This window comes from Platalea leucorodia (genome assembly GCF_965183815.1).
Source record: "Platalea leucorodia genome assembly, chromosome: 6".
NCBI classification, from domain to species: domain Eukaryota; kingdom Metazoa; phylum Chordata; class Aves; order Pelecaniformes; family Threskiornithidae; genus Platalea; species Platalea leucorodia.
This window is the reverse complement of record NC_138828.1, coordinates 69,211,740-69,233,895: the sequence shown is the minus strand read 5'-3', so window position 1 is coordinate 69,233,895 and position 22,156 is coordinate 69,211,740. Positions and strand designations below refer to the sequence as shown.

At 43.2% G+C, this 22,156-nt stretch overlaps 2 protein-coding genes across 3 annotated transcripts; one reads left to right on the top strand and one right to left on the bottom strand.

Moving 5' to 3' along the window:
* Positions 1-244: 244 nt before the first annotated feature.
* QDPR (quinoid dihydropteridine reductase) lies at positions 245-13,479 on the bottom strand. Of its 2 annotated transcripts, XR_014228514.1 has the most exons (8): positions 13,381-13,479; positions 13,129-13,221; positions 11,616-11,712; positions 9,609-9,749; positions 6,795-6,903; positions 5,292-5,375; positions 3,084-3,317; positions 245-360 (listed from the first exon to the last, which is right to left on the bottom strand). XR_014228514.1 is itself a non-coding variant. In XM_082315244.1 (7 exons), the coding sequence occupies exons 1-7, from the start codon at positions 13,465-13,467 to the stop codon at positions 3,212-3,214; spliced, it is 717 nt and encodes a 238-aa protein (XP_082171370.1). In that variant the 5' UTR covers positions 13,468-13,479; the 3' UTR covers positions 2,581-3,211. The 2 variants fall into 2 exon arrangements, 1 of the variants encoding a protein (XP_082171370.1); XM_082315244.1 differs by lacking the exon at positions 245-360 and having other exon boundaries at positions 2,581-3,317.
* Positions 13,480-14,748: 1,269 nt separating this feature from the next.
* Positions 14,749-19,325, top strand: CLRN2 (clarin 2; the record flags this gene model as incomplete). Its single annotated transcript, XM_082315333.1, has 3 exons — positions 14,749-15,001; positions 18,440-18,619; positions 19,060-19,325. 3 exons carry the CDS (start codon positions 14,749-14,751, stop codon positions 19,323-19,325), a joined length of 699 nt encoding a protein of 232 aa, XP_082171459.1.
* Between the last annotated feature and the right edge of the window lie 2,831 nt (positions 19,326-22,156).

Here is a 22,156-nt window from a genome sequence, read left to right as displayed (position 1 = left end):
TTGTGCGCGCGGCTGTGTCTGTGTGGGTGTGTTTACACGGATTAACTCCCCGCGGGTCCCACAGACCGCATCCCTCCTTCGCATTCAGCACCAGCAGACGTCTCAGCCTGCTGAAGGAGCCAGGCAGCCCAGATGTTTGCAGCGTCAGGGTGGCCTTTTTTTCCTAGACAATTACTTACCTGGAATAAAGTTTGTAGAGGCACAGGATGAAGCTGGTCACACAAAGTCTCTTTTCCATCGAACTCCCAGGTTGAATCTCTCACCTCCAGCAGCAAGCTTGACATACGCTTGCCAACACCTTCGTTCTCACTCTCCAGCTTCAATAATGCCATTTGCATCTCTTTCCACTCATACCTGCAACTGGTAAAAGTTAATAATCCAGTCAGCGGCCCTCCATTCAAAATTATGTTTTAACGCTATTCACTGTTTCACAGTCCGCGTGTTTCACCACTCTTACATTGCTACAGTCAACATATTATTTTTTCCAATAGCTATATTACCGCTTCTTATCCAGGAGGCACCAGTACAAGTTGAATAAGGACGCTGGGGTAGACACCTTTTATGGAACAGAGAAATTGCTCCTGTTTTCTACCATTCTTCCCCCTTCAAGCACAAGCAGAGGTAGGAAAGCTCAGTTCCTGTTACTACGTTCTCACTCCATTCAATGTGGATTTCTTCCATCTCATGTGTTCATACAGCTACTCTGTCTCACAACCCCCGTGGCCTTCTGTTTGATTAGCCGGGGGAGCGCAGCAGTCGGGACGTGCGCAGCAGGCCCCCGTGAGGCGTTGCACGGGCGCTGGAGCTAGAGCTGCACACGCGCAGCAGCAGAGCGCGACTGGTCGCACCGCTTCATGTCCAGCACTGTCCTCACCCAGCTCTTCTGCTTCTAGACCTGCGCTGGCGCGCTCATGCGGTGTGACGTGGAGGGGACAACTAGCCAGGTTAGGTCTCCGCAAGCTCAGCCACCCTCTCCTTCGCACAGCGAAGGCACCTCCTGTTTCCGAGGCCCAGCCTCCAGTTGATGCTGGCAGAGCGTACCTGAGGCATCTCGGTCAGAACCATGGATTTGCCTCAGGTTTTCCTACCAGGGCCATCAGGTCTTTCTAGTGAAGCAGAAGGAATGAATCTAGCTTCTGAAATGCGTGGATCGCGCCTCACTGTCTTTACCTCACCTTTTGTTCTCTACCAAAACTTAAACCTGGTTTCCCTCTTTCCTCCTGTATCATCTCAGGGTTGGTTAGTCACAACCTTCAACTTAATTCCATGTGACCAAGGACCCGCGCTTTGCCTTTTTCACCAGGTTATTAATAACAACATTAAGATCCATGTATGTGCACATAGTCCATAAAAGATGCCTGAAAAGCCCCTGTAGCCCTTAGCAAATAGAAGATTCTCTGCTCATCTTAGTCCCGTTTGCTGTGTTATCATCTTCTGCCAGAGCAAGTTCTGTAGAAGTATCCATGAGCCGTACAGCCTGCTAGGTCCTTGGCCCTGGGCTCTTACACAGCTGTAGAAGTGCACATCCGGAATCCCAGCTGTGCTCCCTTCACCATTCAAGAGTTTGATCTGCGCTTCAGGGAGCCCCCAATAGATGTTTGGAAAAAGACACAACACAACTTGGAAATTCAGCTAGCTTGGCAAAGGGAAGCCTGCAAATCATGTAAGCTTGGAGTACCATAGCTCTTCCCTTTTCCAGAATAATCGAGTGACACCTTAGTGTTTCATTCCCTGTCAGCGCCTTGCAGTTTTTGCCTGTACTCTTAGCCTGTAGAAACTGCTGCTCCAACAGTATGGCTGAGAGTCTTCCCTTTAAAATCAAAAGCAGCTTCATGAATTGACAGTTCTTGACTGGTTTGACAGGACGTAAAAACTCCCCTCTGCACCTTTGCCTGCAGCAGAACAGACGGAGTAGAGGGACAGCCATGCCAAAAAAGGCGATCATGCAGCCATATGACCATGCGAAAAGTGACACGCGCACAGGTGAGCTTTTCCTAGTGGGAAGAGGGGAAAGGTTTCCTGACTCATGGCAGTAAATCCTTCCCCAACACAACTCTGAATTAAAAAAAAAGCGCATAGAGAGAAGGTACACACAACTTTGCATGTGCGGTTGTTTTCCAGATGTTCCAAAAAACCTGACAGTACTGATTCCATGGAAGCCCATGCTCAGAACAGGCAACACTTTCACTCTGCAACCAAACTGTATTTCCACATAATGTAGCTGGATTAAAGAAAACATTTGCTCCAGCTGAGGGCCTGCCTCTAGGCACAGCAAGTAGCTCTTCTGCACCTCTACCACAGAGGTGTATTTTACACAGCACGATCAAAAGGAAATAAGTAAAAAAAAAAAAATGAAGTCCTTTGCCATAACTGAACTGCAAGTTCAGTTAAAGTGATGAAAATGGTATCCAAATATTTCAATTACAGTGATAGAGACAGCCCAGTACATAAACCAATATACATTTATTTAGCACAAAGAGTTCCATATTCAAATCAAAGTCTGTGTGTGCTTTTTCTAGTACCTCTTTACAGTACTTTGCTTTTTCAAAAAGTAAAGAACCATCACGACTAACCTGAAGACATACTAATCATTTGGCAGAACGACTGTTTTATCCTACAACTGTAGGCCTGATAGCAGCTTATCAACGGTAAGGCAAATTAGGAACTCCTCCTCCAGTGAGTAATCCCTACACAGTTCCCTTAACTCGAGCGGAACACTCACAGGAAGAAGGCTGCAAGACTGGGGCATCGTGTATGGCTGTAGCGTTTCCTAGAATTACAGCCAGCATAATATGGAGGGCAGGGTTACATTCTCAGACAGACAAAAACAGACAGACTACTGAAAGATTAATAAGTTGCCAGAAACACTGACTGAGAAAAATCTCCAACCATTATATATGCGATTACATGACATAATGAAGCACAATTCCCATTTCAGAGAAGACAGGTAAGTTGACATACAATGCTCAGAATTAGGACATCTACAGGCTTTAAAGCCTGCAACTTTCATTTAGAGACAAATACTTGATACTTGTTGGTAAACAAATGCTGATAGCTCACAACTGACAGCACAGAAACATTACTTGAAATCTGGTTCCATTAATGACATCACTACAATCACTGGATACAAAAGACCATCCAGACGGTACTGGCAGACAGATGGGCCATAGCTTCTCCTTTGCTGAAGTTCCACCGTCTTAAGCGACTGACATCAAAGATGTGCTGCAACCAGTTCAGTCTTCCCTCCTGTAGTTACCACCTGGATTAGACTCCCTGAGTTTGGTCGATTCTTTCCTGTTATCCAGTCAAAAAAGGTTCTGTTTTAAAATAAATGAATAAAACAGGGTGAGGAGAAGGAAAAAATACTACTATCAGGTATATTGACAGGAAGCATAAAATAAAGCCTATTACTTTCCCTTCTTTTCCTATTGCCCTCTCTAGTGATTTCTATGTATGTTGTAAACCAGCAAGGCAATGACCGGATTCAGACCTTCAGAGCTGGACACAGGCCCAGAGAAATCCATAGGGCTTTACAGCGCGCACACAGGATTTTCAGAACATCTCGAAGGAAGAGGCCAGGAGCTTAAAATGTCAAACTGGCAAGCCCAGGTGGCAAGTTTTTTCCCCAAGTTAAAAAAAAAAAAAAAGTGAAAATGGGAAGGAAAGGCTACTTACATTGCCTTTGTAGTATATATCAGAAACACGGATTTATGGCTAAAATAGAGTTGCTAAACCCATTGCTCTGCCAACAGGGCATTATAACACGTATTTAACTGTGAAAGCAGTCTCGGCAGAAGCACAGAAAGCCTTAAGACATCCAAAATAATGCCAAGTAAGACGCACTTATTCTAGGTAGCACACCAGAACGCTCCTTATCAAAATGTAATACAAACTCCTTCCTCAAAATATAATACAGAAAGCGCAGTCTATTTTTCAGGTCCATCATCCCTTCCAATATTGCAGACATAGCAACTGCTACGTTGGAACATCCTGCAATCTGACACAACAGCTTCCAGGACACAAAATTCAAGTGCCATGTAGGAAAAGATTTCCTACATCCTTCCCAAGATGCAGATGTTACCAACACTTAACACTACTGGATGTTTTTCTTCCATGGCCAGTGAGATTTTCAGTTTTCAAAGCTGGATTTAAAGTTTAGGGAATTAAAAGCCAAGAAACAAAACAAATCAATCAACCCAATGCTCCCATAAGGAAAAAATATTTAAAAGTTAAAATAAAAAAATTAATTTGTAAAACCACAGCATCTGGCCAAGCAGTCTCTGGAGCACAATACATTAAACATCTTTTTTTGAACATTTTTAGGACAACTAAATTCAATGGATGGGGCCCCTTCAAACAGCCACATCAAACAGCTGCATAGGCTTCTCGCAACAAAAAACATTTCCCACTCCGACGTCAAACTTTAAAAAAAAAAACTAATCACAACAAAAAAGGAAATCTAATGTCAGAACTAAACTACTCTCTGAACAATTAGCAATAAGTAAATGCAATTTCAGTGTCAGTTCTAGAAGACTTTAAAAACATGTAAGCCCTTTACAATGTATGAATGTAGATTCATCTTTGTTCTTCCTCAAAGAGGCAAGAGTTATTTTATTTTATTGCGTCCTTATTTTCTTCCTTTTGAGAGCTCAACCCCGCAGAATCTTTGCTACTCCCCATCACATCGCAGAAGCATCCAACCGAGAGGCATGAGAAGCCGCAAGCCTGATTGTCGCAGCCTGCTGTGCCATAAGCTAGAATTGAAGTTTTGGCATTTTGCAACATCATTCAGGACAAGCCTTTGAGGGTGATGGGAAACAAAAAAAACCTTGATGAAATTTTCCTAAAGAAGAGCTGGAATTTTGCCAGCTGAGAGAAGTGAACTAACACACCGCAGACTGGGCAGTAAAGTGTGTGTAAAAGAAAAAAAAAATCCCACCGAAGTTTACATGCCCATCTGCACTTTACCTTTAAGCCAGACTACTGTCTCCTCACATCTGCTGTCTGCAATTTAATTTGTCTACAGGCTTTATGAGATTCTCCGGCTTCCAACTGCTTAAGGCTATCTCCCTTGTCAGAATAACTGGTGTAGAGGTGCTGAAGTTGACGGAGTTGGGCTAATTTTCCCCAGTTAAGAAGCCTGCGCAATAAACCCAACGTGATTTAGAAACGTACACAATGAGGGGATGATGCAGGAAATAAACCACCCAACTATTTAGAAAGAACATGCAATAAGAGGCAGCAGCAGGAGGGACAGTGAGGAATTGCTTAGTTGTCACACGGATACTCACTCAGCAATGAATTCTAAGGGTGTCCAGGAGCTGAAATCTGCATCAGGCATTGATTTCCTGTTTGCTGGTGTATCTAACGTAACCCTGTGATTAAAAAGATAAGCATTTTATTTATACATCATGCTTCTGATGAACACCACCTGCTTCTATTAATTGCTGCAACATATGCTTCACTTTTATACCCCGTGGTATGGATTTCCCTTGCATCCTCTGCATGTGCTAACAGCATATAGCCATCAGGTTCAATGTATATCAAAGGCGCCAACCTTCCTGGCTCGCTGATGACACCCAGCCCGTTAGGGCAGTCCCTTAGCCCACAGGTCGCTCCCAGTCTCTCTCACGCAACGGGGAATGGCAGTAGCATGCTTGTTCGCGTGTACTGCACAGCATAGCACATCGGCACTACCTCCGTGCTTTCAAAGAGCCTCACGCCAGCTGCACGTGCAGAGATGACGTGCACAAGCATAGGCAGTTTTGACTTTGATGATACATATTTACACCACATACGACAACATTAAGGGGTGAACTTTTCACACCTCCCTCACTGAGGTGCTGTTGACAATCCAAGGTATAATCACTCTCAAAAATTCACTCAAAACCAGAGTTTCGCATGAGAACTACGCGAGTGCAGGATGCCCACAAGTCTAGTGACCTTGGTGTCTGCCTGTCTGTAAAGCTCTGTAGAAGGTGGTGTCAATTAGCCAAACGCTTTTAATGCTGTTGCTCTCTGACCTGAAGAGATGCACGTAAGAGTACGTACATGAGGAAAACAAAGCAGGGAGAATTCAGGCAATGAAATCCCTATACAAAACTCTTTAGTCTTCTGTTTTGGGTCCTGAACTAGATACAGACCTGGCAAGAAAAGTACTTTTAGTTTTTGCAGCAGAATTGATAAATTTAGACATAGTGAAGACCTACTAGGCCATCCACTTTTTACTAGATTTCTTTATCAAAAAGAAAGCCGTGACAGGCAAATACAAGCTACGCTTTTTCTTTTCACAGATCCTCAAAGTGACCTAATTTTACTGATCCAACACAGAATTGCAGGACTTTATGAAACAGCATCTTTAACCAAGTCAAAACTTGTCAAGTAATCCTTTGCTTTATTATTATCACACGGCTAAGTCTAAAACTGTGCTGAACAGCTGATCTCATCTTCAAAGTGCTGTCTATACTGAAAAAACAACAAACAAACAAAAAAATCACTTGTTAATGCATGGCTACAGTTAAACTGGTTAAAAGTGAATGAAATTTTAATCCTAACATCCACTACCATTTTGCAAAGCAACGGAAAAGATAAGAATTGAATCATTTTTGGGGTGACTGGCATATCGTTTTGTTCATACATTCAAGATGCCTCCTTTCTCTGTGAAACTAAGTCTGAGGTCTGAGAAGCTGTTTTTGTGCTGTGAACAGGGCATCGCAAGCGTATCCATGTGACTCTAGGTTACAGCAGTAATTAAATAAAACAACACAGGCAGAGGCAACTATGCAACCACTTACGGTAAAATGGCAACAGCAGCAGAACCAGATGGCAAGCCACTACTGGCACCAGCTAAACTCTGACAAAGCTGATGCACTGCTCCTTTGGCCATGCCATAGCCAATCATTCCTAACAATTAAAAACAGGCAAGTTAGAGCACAATCAAAACAGCTCTCAATATCATCAGTAGTATGACAGAAACTCAGATTGCTTGATGAATATTAAGACCACTTACCACAGCCAGAACAGAATCAGACTTTTAAGACGTATCAAAACACGCATATTAAAAGAAAAAAGGAAAAAAGAAAAACCAGAAAGCTCTTACTAGACAGCCAGGAACTATCACAGAACGCAGCTTACTCAGCACTACAGAAACAAGCAGCTTACAGAGTTAAGTATGTTTAGTTAATGTACCCAAACGTACCCTGAAGGATGGGCTAACCTTACAAATCTAACAGGGTAAGTGTGAAGATGCTCACAGACATTAATAAGGCAATCATCCATTAATTTTAATCATATGACTAAGGTATTTGCAGGTTTGGACCTAAAAAGACACAGCTCACTTCTCTCCAGAACTGCAGTTCACTTGATCAGCATCCCAAGTCTGACAGGCCCTTTGGAGAAAACTACAAAAAAAACCTCTCATGGTAGAAAATTACTAGATAACCTGCAAGTATAGTAAACCTCTTTCTAAACACTACCGCTTTCTAGGCAGGCAGTATTTAGCAGTATAAGAGCAACAGGAACGAGCACACAAGGCACACTGGTCAGGTACCAGATCTGGACAATCAGCGTGCTATAGGTCTGAGATGTCTCCTGGTATGTATCTGCCAAGCAATCGAGACACAGATTAAGCACATAAGAAAAAATAAATGTATTTTGTCTACTACAACTGGATGCCTTTCTACACATCTATATAAATACACAACCCTTCTCCAATATTCCTGAGGAAGTATTTTGTATCAAAGTTTAAGGTAATTTTGCATTTTGTAGCAAGGTGGGGGTCGGTCCCTTCTCCCTAGTAACAAGTGATAGGACGATAGGGAACGGCCTCAAGCTGCGCCAGGGGAAGTTTAGGTTGTATATTAGAAAAAACTTCTTCACCGAAAGGGTGGTCAAGCATTGGAACAGGCTGCCCAGGGAAGTGGTTGAGTCTCCATCCCTGGAGGCATTTAAAGAACAGATAGATGTGGTGCTTGAGGACATGGTATAGATGGACTTGGCAGTGTTAGGTTAACGGTTGGACTCGATGATCTTAAGGGTCTCTTCCAACCTTAACGATTCTATGATTCTATGATTGTAGAAGTGTTTCCATTACATTCAATTAGACATAATGTATAACATCCATTTTTATTAGAAGGAATCATGGGCAGCAGTAGCAAACCTATTTTATTGTTACAATAAAAATATTTGCATCTCTAGCCTATTACCCTCTTGTCTCACCTAAACCAAACGTTCCAAGTCTTCTTAAACCTTTTCACGCTTCTACATTTCTTAGCCATCGCTGCCAGACTGCTTCTGTAACTGTTTATATAATTCTCAGTATTTTTCAGTTTGCATTATGTGAATCAACATTTTCGCACAGGAAAAGAAAAATCCCGCTAACAGCGAACAAGAGAGAGATGGTTCCTTCCATAACGGCTGGTAGTAACAAGCCTAACAAGTCATATTTGCAAAAGTTGAGTAACAACTCTTTCCCAATTCTTCTTGATGTTAATAAGTTGCATGTGTTTGCCCAAAGCATTGCTGTGTTTTTCAGAAAAACCCAGACTCGTTGAAACCAGCTAGTTCAAAACACAAAAGCAAATCACTTTGATTCCTGTGTTGCAGTCCCTACCTCCCAAAACCACTCAAACAAAAAACAACATGAAAGTTTGCCAGAGTGCATGTTTTTTCATTTGTGTATGGTCAGTCAGCTGTACACAGTAAATTATTCATCTGCTTATTCTCATAAAATAAGCCTTTTTTCTTCAGACTATGCCAGATGCAGCTGTAAACATAGAAAATAAATCAATAACTAGAAAATACAGCATATTTTTCCTGAACTGTTTTAGACACAGCTTTCAGGAATATTCATAAATTTTATATGCTTTAAAATTTTAGTATCTATGTCTCATCAAAATACTGTTGAAGTCACACTAATAAAAGATTGGGAAATAAAAGTATTTGTCTCAAAAACTTTCCTCTCCCTGCCTGCGGGCTTGTGTGGTGGTGCCTTTTTTTTTTGTTTAATTTTAAATTGCTCCCAGATTTCTTCCTCCATGCAGACCAACATGGCGAGGAGCGAGATGAAAAAAAATCAATGAAGTTCATATTAAATAGCTAGTGGAGGGCAAAGCCAGAGGTCAACAAACTTATCTACGTCCAAAGCAAAGGTAGACTGGAATCAGAACAGGGACAGGACAAGCACATTTAACAGAATCAGCTGAGTCATCACCATAGAAAAATTGGGCAATTAAGGACTCTGCCTTTGAGAAGACAAATAGGAGATTTAACTTTATTTAAGCACTGTACTTACAACTTGCTGTGTGCTTCTATTCTTCATTATTTTCTGAACTTTTTTTTTACTGTATCATGTATTAGTCAAGTACATTTCACCAATGCATGTCAAATATTATTTAAATACTGATTCTATCTGTTTGCACTCCAGCTTCAAGAGATTCAGTATTGCTACCTGTAAAATTACATTTTCCTTAAGTATTTTAGCAACAATTTTCCATTTGTACTAGATGTCAAGAAACTGGGGAGTGAAACTGTTGTTTCACAAACAGGAACAGACTAACAGACAGCTATAACTGCTGGTGACCCCGCAGTCACCATGCATTGCATTTTACCTGGAGTTCCAGATAAAGCCGCTTGAGCTCCTGTCAAAGTCAAGAGGCCGCCTTCTTTCAGATGTTTTGTGGCTAGGTGGCTGGAAATAGTGGATGTCCAAACACTCTGCTTCCACATCAGATCACAGTTTTTGTATAAAGCTGATTAGGAAGAGAATTAGTGACATTAACTAAAACATAGAAGACTTCTAATTTCCTTACTGTCACACAAGAGTGCTACAGCGCTATGCAACAGGACTATGAAAACATGCTTTCTGCCATTTTCTACTTTCACATTGGGTAAAATACCAATTTGTCTTTTGTATCTCCCTTCTCTTTGCGATCTGAGTCCCAGGTCTACAGCATATATTCTAGGCAATTATCTGCCTTCTCATGACCAGAAATAAAAAAAAATAAAAAAAACCAAAACACAACAACAACAACAAAAAAAACACCAACCAAACAAAAACAAACCAACCCCCCACAAGATAGTTCCATTAGCTCTCCATTAATGGTTCAAAGATTTCCAAGCTCTTGAAACTCCTGTAGGGGTTGCTTCAATCTACGTCAAGGATCTCAAAACTCTCGCATCAGCCTCATCTCACCTTGTAGTAGCACCACCTGTCTCTTCCCATAACCTCCTCACTGGCTGCAAAAGAGCTATGCTCCATTAGTGTGCAGACTCCAAGAGATAAAGGAGCTGAACAAAAAATATTTCTTATTACCAGATTACTTCATAAACCAAGAAACGATCTGACTGTCTGACAGCAGTACGCTGGTACGGAATACCGAAGATGCACGCATCTACGCTGTACTCAGTGTGCACTCCAGTGCCCCTACATACTGGGGTGCAAACCTCTGGTAAGGCAGCCTACCAGGGGAGATACACCAATAAATTAAAGTGAAAGCAAAATCTGAACTCTCATCATTGTTTTTTATTATCAATATCTGCACAGGAAAAGAAGAAAAACAATAACTAGCCATGTCAAAGACTTTACTATTCAGAAAGAACCATCTACATAACACAATATGGAATAATCATAAGTAACTCTGTGACGTAAGCTGATGACCTATCCCAAGATAGCCTGCTACCCTACCAGTAACATCACTATAAATTATGGTTACAATAAATTACCTTATTTACAATACAGTGCACACTAAAAACAATCTAATATAATGCAACTGTGGTGTGTCCATGCCTTTCCATATCGTCTCTCTGTAAAAAGAAATCTTTGCCTGTGATGTCCGAACTGGAAGGGGGGGGGGGAAGAAAAGGACACATTTTAACAGATTTACTCCAGACAGAAAACAAGGCTTTTTTTTTCCTTGTATCTCTACACTAGTGGGTAAAGTCTAAAATTTCATTCTGAATATTACATGTTTAAAAGCTTTTTTTTTTTTTTAAAAAACGGAAGGCTTTTTTCTGTAGCATGATCTCAGGTCATTAGACAGCTCCTTCCAGTACTGTACTGCACAGTACTGGCTCAGAGAACTGCAGGAGGCAACTGAGGTTTTATGCATAAAGCAATGAATTAGGAAACAGCATCGATGTTTCTACCCAGCCACCGTCTTACGTAACTTGCCTGACACAGGTAACCTCAGCAAACGTTAGTTCATAATTATAATACTGAACTCCTTCATAAAACACGTCAAGATTTTTCTGACAGAAGTTGGTGCATCAAAAAGCATTACTGAGAATACTAAGTGCCGTGCAAATTTAACAGACGGCAAAAATTCAGAGAAGAACTAAGAAGCATTGTGACTCAGCTATTTTGTGCAGGATGAAAGATGAAGTGGTTGAGTCTCCATCCCTGGAGGTATTTAAAAGACGGGCAGACGTGGTGCTCGAGGACATGGTTTAGTGGTGGACTTGGCAGTGCCAGGTTAACGGTTGGACTCGATGATCTTAAGGGTCTTTTCCAACTTTAACGATTCTATGATCTCAAATATCTTTATTACCACGATTTTTAAGGATTCCTCTCAGATTTCATTCATGTGTTCACCAGCATGCATGTACCAAAGGCTTACATTTAGCTTTGGCGCTGCCTCCAGCCCATCCTCCTGCTACACACAAGATTGCATCCACCTTTTCTTCACCAAGAAGTTTTCCAACCTCTGTTGTCACCTTCAATACATAGAACAAAAACATATTGAAAACACTGGACTGATAAGGTAAAGCAGTAAATATCAAGACTGCCTTAAACTTACTTTTTTCCAGTTACGTAGCTGAGTAACACAACACACAGCAATTTAAACAGCTGCAGAAAATTAACATGTATGAACTAAAAAAAATAATTGTGTTGAAAGATAGCTGCAGATGAAAGTCAGACCATACAGTGCGTGATGTCACTGGAAATAACTAATTGGAGCAGGACTGAAAGATCTGACCTTTACCTGTATCATTAACAAAAATGTTTGTTTGTGACTTACTTTTTGACAGGTTCTTCTCTGGGTATGGTGCTGTTTAATATGGGAAATGAAATGCCAGGTCTGACCAGGACTACTGGTGTCACTTTTGATGACAGTGCAAGAAATGAACAACTAAAGATTAGCCGCCTTATTGCTTCTACCTACGCCGCAACCATCAGTTCAAGTCTGGCCCCTAAATTTCAGTTTGTATACTTTTAGATACCCAGTATCTTTTTCAAATATAAGACTTCACAGTTGGCAATGACCTTGTTGGCTATGAATTTTCTCTGCTAAAGTGAAAAGCAAACAATGTACCTCTCAACAAAAGAAAAAAAATCATGGGTTTTCACAAAGGCTCAGCATTGAAAAATACGTTGCAAACATTCTATACTACTCTTTAAAAGCCTTAAGAGTTGTTTGGATATAAAGAAAACATATGGACTGGTGATTCAGTTTATCAATAAGAGAAATAGGTTCAAAAGTTAAAATTAAAAAAAAAAAATCCTCTCTCTTGAGAATAAAGCAAACCAGTTTCTAGGCTAGCATGGATTCTCCCATATTTACCTTTGTGGAAACCAGTGCATTCTTTAAGGATCCCATAGGGGCTTAGGGTTTGCGTGCTTTGAGTATACCATCTACCTACACACAACACATTTAAGAGTTAGGACATTAGAAAGAAGTGTTTTAAGATTTTAACGATGCCCTAATCCATCTTCATTATACCCATCTGTTTCAGTCCACGACTTTTCAAGTCGCCAAGAGAAAACTAATGCAAAGCTGCCGTATGGGCTAAACCTGCAAAAAAGCCCTTTCTGCATATTCACGCATGCACGCAGTTAAAAGGAAACTACAGGAAAGTAAAGCGAAGCGACGAGCAGCAGCTAGGGTCTTGGGGTTCGCAGCAGGCCCGCCGCCGGCCGGGCTCCTTCCCCACAGCGGCGGCCGCTTGCCTGAAACCGGAGCCATCCCCACAGCCGCCTTCCCCACTGCTGCCGCCGCTGCAGCGGGCAACGGGCGAGGGGAGGCGGACACGAAGGGCGAGAGGCCGGAGGCACCGCTTCCGCAGCCTCGCCCGGCCAGGGCCGCCTCAAGCCCGCCGGGCGGCGGCCCCCGCTCCCCGCCGCTCACCCACCTGCTCGGCCTGCTCGGGGAAGGAGTCGGTCGCCCCCACCACCACGCTGGCACTCGCCTCCTCGTTCTCCGCCAGGTCGATGCTGGCCACCCACTGCCGCGGCGAGAGGAACGGCGTTAGCGGCCCGCTCTCCGAAACGCCTCACGCCGCCCCGCGCCTCGGGCGCTCTCCCGGCGGCCGGCTCCCCCGGGCGGCTCCCCTCGGCGGGGGAGCGGGGCTCCCCGCCTCGCCACCCCCCGGCCCGCCGCTTACCCAGTTCCTGGACTTGAAGTACCGCACGCACTGGGAGCCCAGCGCCCCCCTGCCCCCGTACACCAGCACCCTGCCCGCCGCGGCCATGCTCACTGTCCGCCGGCCCCGCTCCCGCTCCAGCGCCGGCCCCGCCTGCGCATGCGGCCCCCCCGCGAGGGGCGGGCGAGGGGCGGGCGAGGGGCGGCAGCAGGACCCGGCCCGCCGCCCCGCCGCGGCCGGGAGGAGGAGGAGGAGGAGGAGGAATCCAGGTGCCTGGGCCCAGCCCCAGCCCGACCGCCCGCCCCCGAGGGCTCGGGTGCTGCCGCCGCGGGACTTTTACCTCAGGAAACGCCCCCGGGCCCTCAGCGCCTCGGCCTGGCCCGGGGCGAAAGCCGCCGGCGGCGGCGTGCCGGTGTTGGGCGGGCACCCACCCTGCCCGCCTGCCTGCTTCCCTCCCCCGGCTAACGGCGGCCCGAGCTACCTACCCGTGCTTGCCCTTCCCCACCCGGCCTGAGCTCCAGCGGCGGGCTGTGCTGCCTGCCCCCAGGGACACTGCCAGGACTGATCAATTGGTGGTTATAAGGGTCCCCGCACGTCTCCAGTAGCAGTAACCGCAGGCGATTCCGGCCGGTTCCCTCCAGCACTGCTGGGGGGCACCTGTAGCTTCAATTACGCCGCTGGCGTCAGCCCCCGAGCAGCCCGGCTCCCCGCAGGCGCGGCCGCCGCGGCCGGGCCGCCCCGGGCGGCGGGGGGCTGCGTGCGCCCCGCCTGCAGCCCCAGGACGGGTGCGCGGAGCCCCGGCGCGCCGAAGCACCCTGCGCGTCCCCGGCCGGGGGGCGGGCGGCGGCGGGGCTCCGCTGCGGGGCGGGCGGCCCGGCCCGGCGGCGGCGGCGCCCGGAGGCGGCAGCGCGGCGCGGCCGAGGCGCCCGCAGAACCCTGGCGCCGAGCGGCGGGGTTTAATGCCTTGTCCCTTGCATGCAGCCATCTACCCGCGTCCGTAATAACCTAAAAAACCGGATTCTGCTCCTGATTTTCTTCCCGTGCTGCTGCAGTGAGGAACTTGATGTCATTTGAGCAAGACAATTAAACCTCTGATGAAACACTAGTCAGGCAACAGATATAGGATTACTTTCTGCAGAAACTAGCATCACCGCGCTGCGGTGTAATGAAGCTGTTACTTGCAACCATTTCAGGATGCTGTCGCAGCAAAATATATTTTTGGACTTGGTTTTTAACCATACCATTTAATTTCTGGAGCTTCAAAATACAATGAGATGTATTTTGAAATGCCTGCTATTCAATTTGTGGATTTCGGAGCATGAGAAAAAATGGCAAACGTGCCTGACTGCTGCAGTGAGGCCTTGGAGATGATTCCTTGAAACCACGAGGATGCCTGGCTGTTTAAAAAAGACTTTATTTGCCTTGGCTTCTCTAACAAGTTTTGTGTCTTTTATCTTGGTGGTTGTTGCGATGGGCACCCCGAAGTGGGTGACTGGAAAGATCCTTTGCAAAACGGGAGCTGATTTGGTCAACGCCACAGACCCAGAACTGGTCAAGTTCATGGGAGAAATTTACTACGGACTCTTCCGGGGCGGCAAAATACGGCAGTGTGGGCTGGGCGGGCGGCCTTCCAAATTCACAAGTAAGTACAATTTTGGTTGAATCTTTGGCCTAATGTCTAGTTCAACTTTAAAAGCGCTCTATTCTTTTTGTTTACAGAACCTATAGAATGCAAATCATTATTATTAAATTTATATTTGTGGCTGACTTGTGGTCTGTATGGTTTGGGGTCTCAGTGTGAATGTAAAATCTCTATCATTTCAGGCTAGCTTTTTTCTTCCAGTTACGTTCTGTAATTCTGGAATCAAGATGGGAAAAACAAATCCCTAGGGCTAGATTGAGGGTTTCCTTGTAGTCTTGTGAAGGGAGTGACAGTAATTTGGAGATGACCCTGTAAATCACACTTTCCCCTTGGCTGACTCTTCCCTACGCCAAGTGTTGCTCTGCAGTCTCTCTGTGCCTCTGTCCTTGCCCTCTGTTGAACCCCTCACTTTTTTTTCCTTTAAGAAGTAGAGACTTACTTAGCTGGCCACATTTCTGTTTTTCGCTAGCTGTCCTAATGCAGATGTCTGCCATAGCAGATACGCCTAACTTTAATAACACGTTGAAGAAATTTTTACCTTCTTTTCTGGTAACTTTGGAGAGAAAAAATTGCTGAATTCTTAAAAGATGTAGAAACTCTTATAAATGTATATTCCTTTTAACTTACAGGATTTTCTTGAGGTCTCAAAAGCACTCAGATGTTGATCTGTACTTTGATGTGATGATGATTTCCAGTTTTCACACATCCTGTGCTGTAGTGAAAATGGTATTTTGCACTGAAGTTTTTTTGCTCAGTGTGCAGATCCACTGCAACTTAAACCAATAGGAGCTGAAGGTGCTGCAGTCTCAGCCTCTCCGTGGCCCACAGCAATGCTGTCCTGCCCCATCCTCTGCAATGGCTCTGCTAGTTGTGGTGAGGTAGTCCAAGAAGTGAAGCTGGCCAAAAAAATTAACCTACAAAAAAAGAAAAAAAATGGTTTCCCAGAGGATCGTGGCTGACTACACAACTGCACAAGCACCACTATAAAAACTTAAAGGAAGGCAGGACTGTGGGATTTCAGAGGGAACGGAGAAGAGAACCAGAGCAACCTCAACTTAAATTAGTGGACTAGTCGCTTTTACAATAACCGAGTCTTGCTCAAGCTCTCATTGCACCTGCAACTTGATGACACGGACACAGTCACGCTCAAATGCTTTGTCTAGTGAGTTTGCATGGCTGGCAGACAGGCCATCAGGCCAAAGCTCTTCCATCCATGCTCTGCTGCTCTTCAGGGCATTCAGAAATACAGTCCCAGTTCTTTTACCCTATCCTGTCAAAGAGAATGAGGAAAAAAGTAGCCAATCCCCTTAAAACCTCTGTAAAACTTTCTGGACTCTTTAATAAACTTTCTGATTAATTACTGTGCAACCTGAGAGGAAGGCCTGATGTTCCACCATGACTCCGGACTGCATCGATACGTATTTGGAAGACACAATCCTATACTCGTTAGACAAAGCAAGCTGTCACTGAAGCTAGTAAGAATTCTCCCCGTTAGAACTGTAAAATTGGGTCATTAAGTGCAGTGGGCACAACCGTGCATTTAGGTAAACAAGCGTCCCAGGGATTTTCCCTTTTAAATATTTTAATAGCTCTACCGGGTTTGATATTTTCAGAATACTGGTTTCAAAATGGTATCACGATAGTATACAAAGCTGTTAAATACTTCTGCACAACGGTCAGCAGGATTTCTGGGGGTTCTGGGTCTGACTTGGCTTTTTTTGCTTGAAATGTCCCCCTTGATCTCCAAGCACTCTGAACTTACTGGGGAGCAAGACATGGGAGGCTTTTCTTGGGGAGTGTGTTAGCGTAAAGGGACTGCACAGGCGGCACGGAGCAAGACAGAAAGCTAGCACCTCAGGCGCCGCAGTACTGCCGTAGCTCTGACACTTTGGAATTTCAAATTGCAATAATATACGGTTAGAAAAGAGGCAAGAGAATCCTTACAACCACCCTAAAAACTCCGCTGGTTTGTAAGAAGGCTAAATTCCATGTGCCTTGTTGTTACGCTGCCAGTCATTTCGCAGTAAGAAAGCAAGCTAGTTTTTGACTTCCCATTTCTCACATATACTTCTGATTCTCATTTACTTCCCTCCTCTCTTCTTCTTGTTGGAGTCTCTTCTGTAGCTGCCATGTACACCAGGCCCAACTACAACCCCACAGATTTTTGTATGGAATTTGTACAGTATGAAGTTTTCTGCATAATCTACTAGAATTCTGTCATGTCATGATGACCAAATTGTATGCCTGATATTCACTGTGACCTCTACCAATTATTGCTGCCTACTTTTTATATGGCTTGTTTGGGGTTTTTTTCAGTTACGCAGCATAGGAAGCAATATATTTATTTGTTTATAATATAATGTACCTTCTTTTTAGTAACATTTTAGTAATTAGGCAGTTAGTTCTTCAGAACATGTACGAGCGTGCAGTGCTACACTACCTGAAGGGCTTCTTGATCAGCTTGTATTTTAGGGTTCTTCTCGGTCAGCTTCTCTCGTTCCCGTCAGTTAGCATGTCACCTACAGTTCCCTACTCGCATTTCTTCTGATTCTGTTACTGAAGGGCTGCAGGATGAACTGAATACTCAGGTGCCCCACACTTCCCTGCTGCTGGCCAGTCTCCCCCTCCGACGGAGTGACTCCGTCTGTGAAGACAAGCCCAAGGAGGTTACCATTCCCTAGAGACAGGCGAGCGGCAGGCTGATGAGGAAGAGCCCAGGCCTGTAGCAAAAGTTGTGAGCACTTCACCTAAAGCCCACCCAACGGCAATACTTCACAAGCTTCCTACGGATGTAACTAAAACACTGCCAGATACCCAAAAAAACATCAAGGAGGCATAAACACCAGATGAGGAACCAAGAAGGGAATCTGAAATTGGAAACCTGGGGGATTAGGAGGTATGAAATGTGAGTAGAACTCACTGGAGCCAGGGGCAGAGAGAGAAAGAAGAATAATGTGAGAAAATAAACACAGAAAGGAGTGATGCTACTTTAGGCAGCAAGGGTCTAGACAGGGAAACTGGGGCTGTCAGACTTCAAAGGGATGAGATTAAGAGCATGGGACAGGAATGGGAAGATCAAAAAAAGGAGTTTGGGATCAAGAGCGGGGTGAAAAAGAGACAGAAAAGACTGCAGCAGACGATACAGCAGCAGAGATAAAGACAATAACACAACTAGATAAATAAACCAAGACTTAAGTCAGAATCCTTATTCAGACCCTGTGTAAAGGATTATTCCTGCAGTAGAATATCTCTGCTTTGTCTGATGTAGTGACAAATAAAGCATCGTGAACTAAGATGTGTGTAACCACCTGAATTGATGGCCTCTGTAAAAAATAGCCTTGTTTAAGTATAATTTAAGTTTGTAGCACCAGCACAGTGTGATGTTTACTGTTGTCAAGAAAAAATACACGCTGAGTAGATGATTTTTTTTCTTGGCAGTTTTCCCACACATGGTGAAAAAGCTGAATACAGGCCTGCACGTGATGATTATAATGTTCCTCTGTGTGGCCATTTTCTTTTCTCTGGTCAGTTTTGGATTCTGCATTCTAAACGCAATAAAAGTTCCTTACCGGGCTATTAAAGGTCCAGCAGGAGCATGCCTTTGGAACTGCCTTGCAGGTAAAATCATTTACCAATATTTTTCGCCAGTCACATTCATACAAAATGTTAAATGTAAAAGTTCCTTCTCTTGCCTTACTAAATATCTCCTCAACTTAAATACTTGTGAATAAAATGAAGTTAGCACTGAATTCTCATCTGTCAAAACAGAACTGTCAGGTGGCATCTCGGCTTATTGTGTCTAGTCAGCTTCTTACAGGAGCCACGAATGCCAGTCTTTAGGCTCTATATCAATGATAAAAGGACTTTATTACAAACACTGGTATGATGTTTGGCCATACAGTAAAGACGAAGCATTTTGCAGGTGTTAAAGCCATGCCTAAGCCTATGCCTACTCCGTATAATGCTCACTGGTGTATTCAATAAGCCTTCTGAAGCACAACCAAAATGTCTGTCTTGTTTTGACAGCAACGGTGAATACTGCTTTCATTTTCTTGCAGGTGGATTTATAGTACTTGCAGTCACCAGCTTTATGGCTGCTGTGAAACTTCATCACCTCACAGAAAGAATTGCCAATTTTCGGGAAAACGTCTTTCAATTTGTTATCTTAGAAGAACGGTTTGAAGACTGTTTTTGGCTTTGTGTGGCAAGTGCCACAGCACATGCAGTAAATTTGCTGCTAATCGCCATCAGTGGGATTCATTTCCCTAAAATTAAGACTAAAACAGAAGAAGCAAATGTTACAGCAGAAGATATCATGTACTAATAAATCTACACGAAACCACTTTGGTCAAGTGAACTGTCATGATAGAAACAGCTTCTTGGCTCTTCAACTTTTGATTTGGGTGGATGATTTTGGTATAAACGAGTAAAGATGTCAGTCTATAATACTAGCAATTAACATGTGTGGGAAAGTGGGAAAACCAAATGCTACAACTATCGTTCTTCTCAAAACTGACCAATATCTGCAGTGAATACATGCTGTTTGCAGTTTTTAGAAAATGTGCATTTTGAGATATTTTAGAAAACTAAGGTGAAATATGATTTCATCGAAACCAAGTGTCTTCTTTGTTTAGAAAGAAAATAATGTGTATCACAAATCTCTGACGCTATGAGGTTATTTCAAAACAGAAAGAATGGACTGTTGCCAATTAGCTTCACAGAATTATCTGGAAAATGTTGAGAGGGCCATATAAGATATGTTTGATGATGTTATACTGCATTGAAAAAGAAAACATCATCTGTGAGGCTAAAGTTAAGGGGAAGCACAGGCTAAGTATGTGTGAAATGTTTTTAAAACAGAAATTATCAAGCTCTACAAAGTAAAGAAGTGAGAAAAGTAAAGTTTAGGGGATGCTAGTAGGCTATGAAAAAAAATTATTAGCCACAAGGTGAAGGTTTCATTGCAGCTTCTGGAAGTAAAGTAAACAGAATCTAAGTAATAGTGCTTTTAGACAACCTGGAAAATAATAATCTGACAGATTAATTGTCTTCAGAACCCTGTCAATTCTTACGTCTATCTGAAATCAAGTAAAAGTGATGTATGATGAAACAGTATTAAAATGAATAAAAATGGTTAAATGGATGGAAAAGTTACTTTTTTAGGAAGTACCATAATTTTGATAGGCATTCAACCTGTTCCTGGGTCACGAGTTATGAATATTTCAGAGAAAAGAATATGCTGTTAAGCATGTCATTTTTAGAATTTGACTACTACAGTGAACACATACTAATATTTTAGCGATAGAACCTACACACAACTGAAGAATGACTTTGAATGAATGAAAAAAGTTATAATCTAAATTAAAGACAATCTTTTGCAGTCAGTTACTCTTCATCAGACCACTAGATTATGTAACTCCATTCTTGTGAAAAGCTCTTTGAAAAAAAATAGTAACTTTTCTAGAAAAGGAATTAAAAGTGTTTTAAGAACATGTCAGGACATACAAAAATTCCTTACTTTCTATCTGAAAAGACCGCTTCACAAAAATAGTATTGTAAGGGTCATGTATTTTCAGAATGCCTAAACCCATATTTTAAGTACCCAAATTACTCGTTTTATCACTGAAGTGTGCAGAACACTCTGTAAAGAAAGTTGCTAGAGTAAGCTGATATTCAGCATGTTTGCTGATTAGGCCACTTATTTAGACATTTAAATAAGGAATTAGGAGTTTAACATCTTTGGCCCAAATACTTATTTTCCATGCTCTTTTTACTTTGTTTTCATCTAAAGACCAATGAAAACAGATGTTTTGTGGAATAAATTCTAGTTTCGTTTGGTATTCTTACAAAATCAGTTTTGCTTCTGTAAAACTCGACTCAAACTACTCTTAATTTACACAGCAGACTCAAATCATTGTTTACAAAATGCTTCAGCAGTGTATGTGCAACCTCTGTGTGAGGCAAGAAATGAGAATTATTTATGTCCTTCTCAGCACATACGCAGCAAGGCCAGCAGACATTTGGCAGTCAGTGGCCTGGTTTCAGAGGAAATATTACTAGCCAAACTCAACCTCCAGAGGTAAGGAGCGGTGTTTGTTACTGTAGCCTGTACCAGCTCTGGTTTTGGCCCTACAAGTTTAGCGGGATTATGAGCGAAGCAGAGATTTGTGAGGGTGCTTCTGCAATAGGCCCTAATAATCTGATTCTTCAAGTCAGTGTTAGCCACTTTTTTTTTAGGAGCACTAAGTTTTTTTTTTAGAAGTCCCATAAAAATTTAAGAGATGATAGCTGGGAAGTTTTGATGAATCTAGAGCACTGTTAGAATTCTAGCATAAAGGAGACACAATAAGGCAGGAAAAGTGATTCCTAATTTATACCACCCACTTACTTCACTGTTCTTCTAATTTTACTGGTCTTTTCACCCAGTCTCTACCCTGGGCCACGACTCCGGGAAGATGGTGCGAGACCCAGTACATGGACAGGCAGCAAACCACCCCAGTCTGTGGAGGTGCCTTAGATGGTAACAGCACGGTACTGTCCAGGAAACTGTCCACAGAGGCCTCTGTGGTACCACCACCGCCACCCCCCAGAAGACGCCGAGTGGCTCTGAAACAGAAGACCTTAAACTGCAGTATAATTCCACAAGTAGAAAATGAAATATTTGTCATTTTTAATTGTTCTATGAACATATAATTTAGAAGTAGTTGTACAAAAGGAATTATATTGTAACACGTAACTTAGCCTTTACTAAATATAATTATCTTTAGGAAGTGAAAAGGAAGCAGATTTTAAAATCCTCCATATAGAGCGATTGCTTTGGAAATGCTTTTCAGTAATACTGATACGCATGTATTACAACGCATTTTTCATACTGCTAATGAACAGCTTAATGCTCCCCAAACTTCCCCCCAAAATAGTTATTGAGTAAGAGCCATGGGACTACTTAGGTAAGGACAAGATTAAAGATTTGTTGGGCTGGATTCCTAGGCAGGTCACGGTAGCTCTGAAAGAACCATTGGAGTGCAGTGTGTCAATAAAGTTAAAGAGGGGTAGCTGGGCTGATCAGCTTTTTTATTCCTTGTTTTGAATCTATTCAACAATGAAGCATACTCTGCTGTAACGGTCCAAAAGATTTCTCACGGCAGATGTATGAAG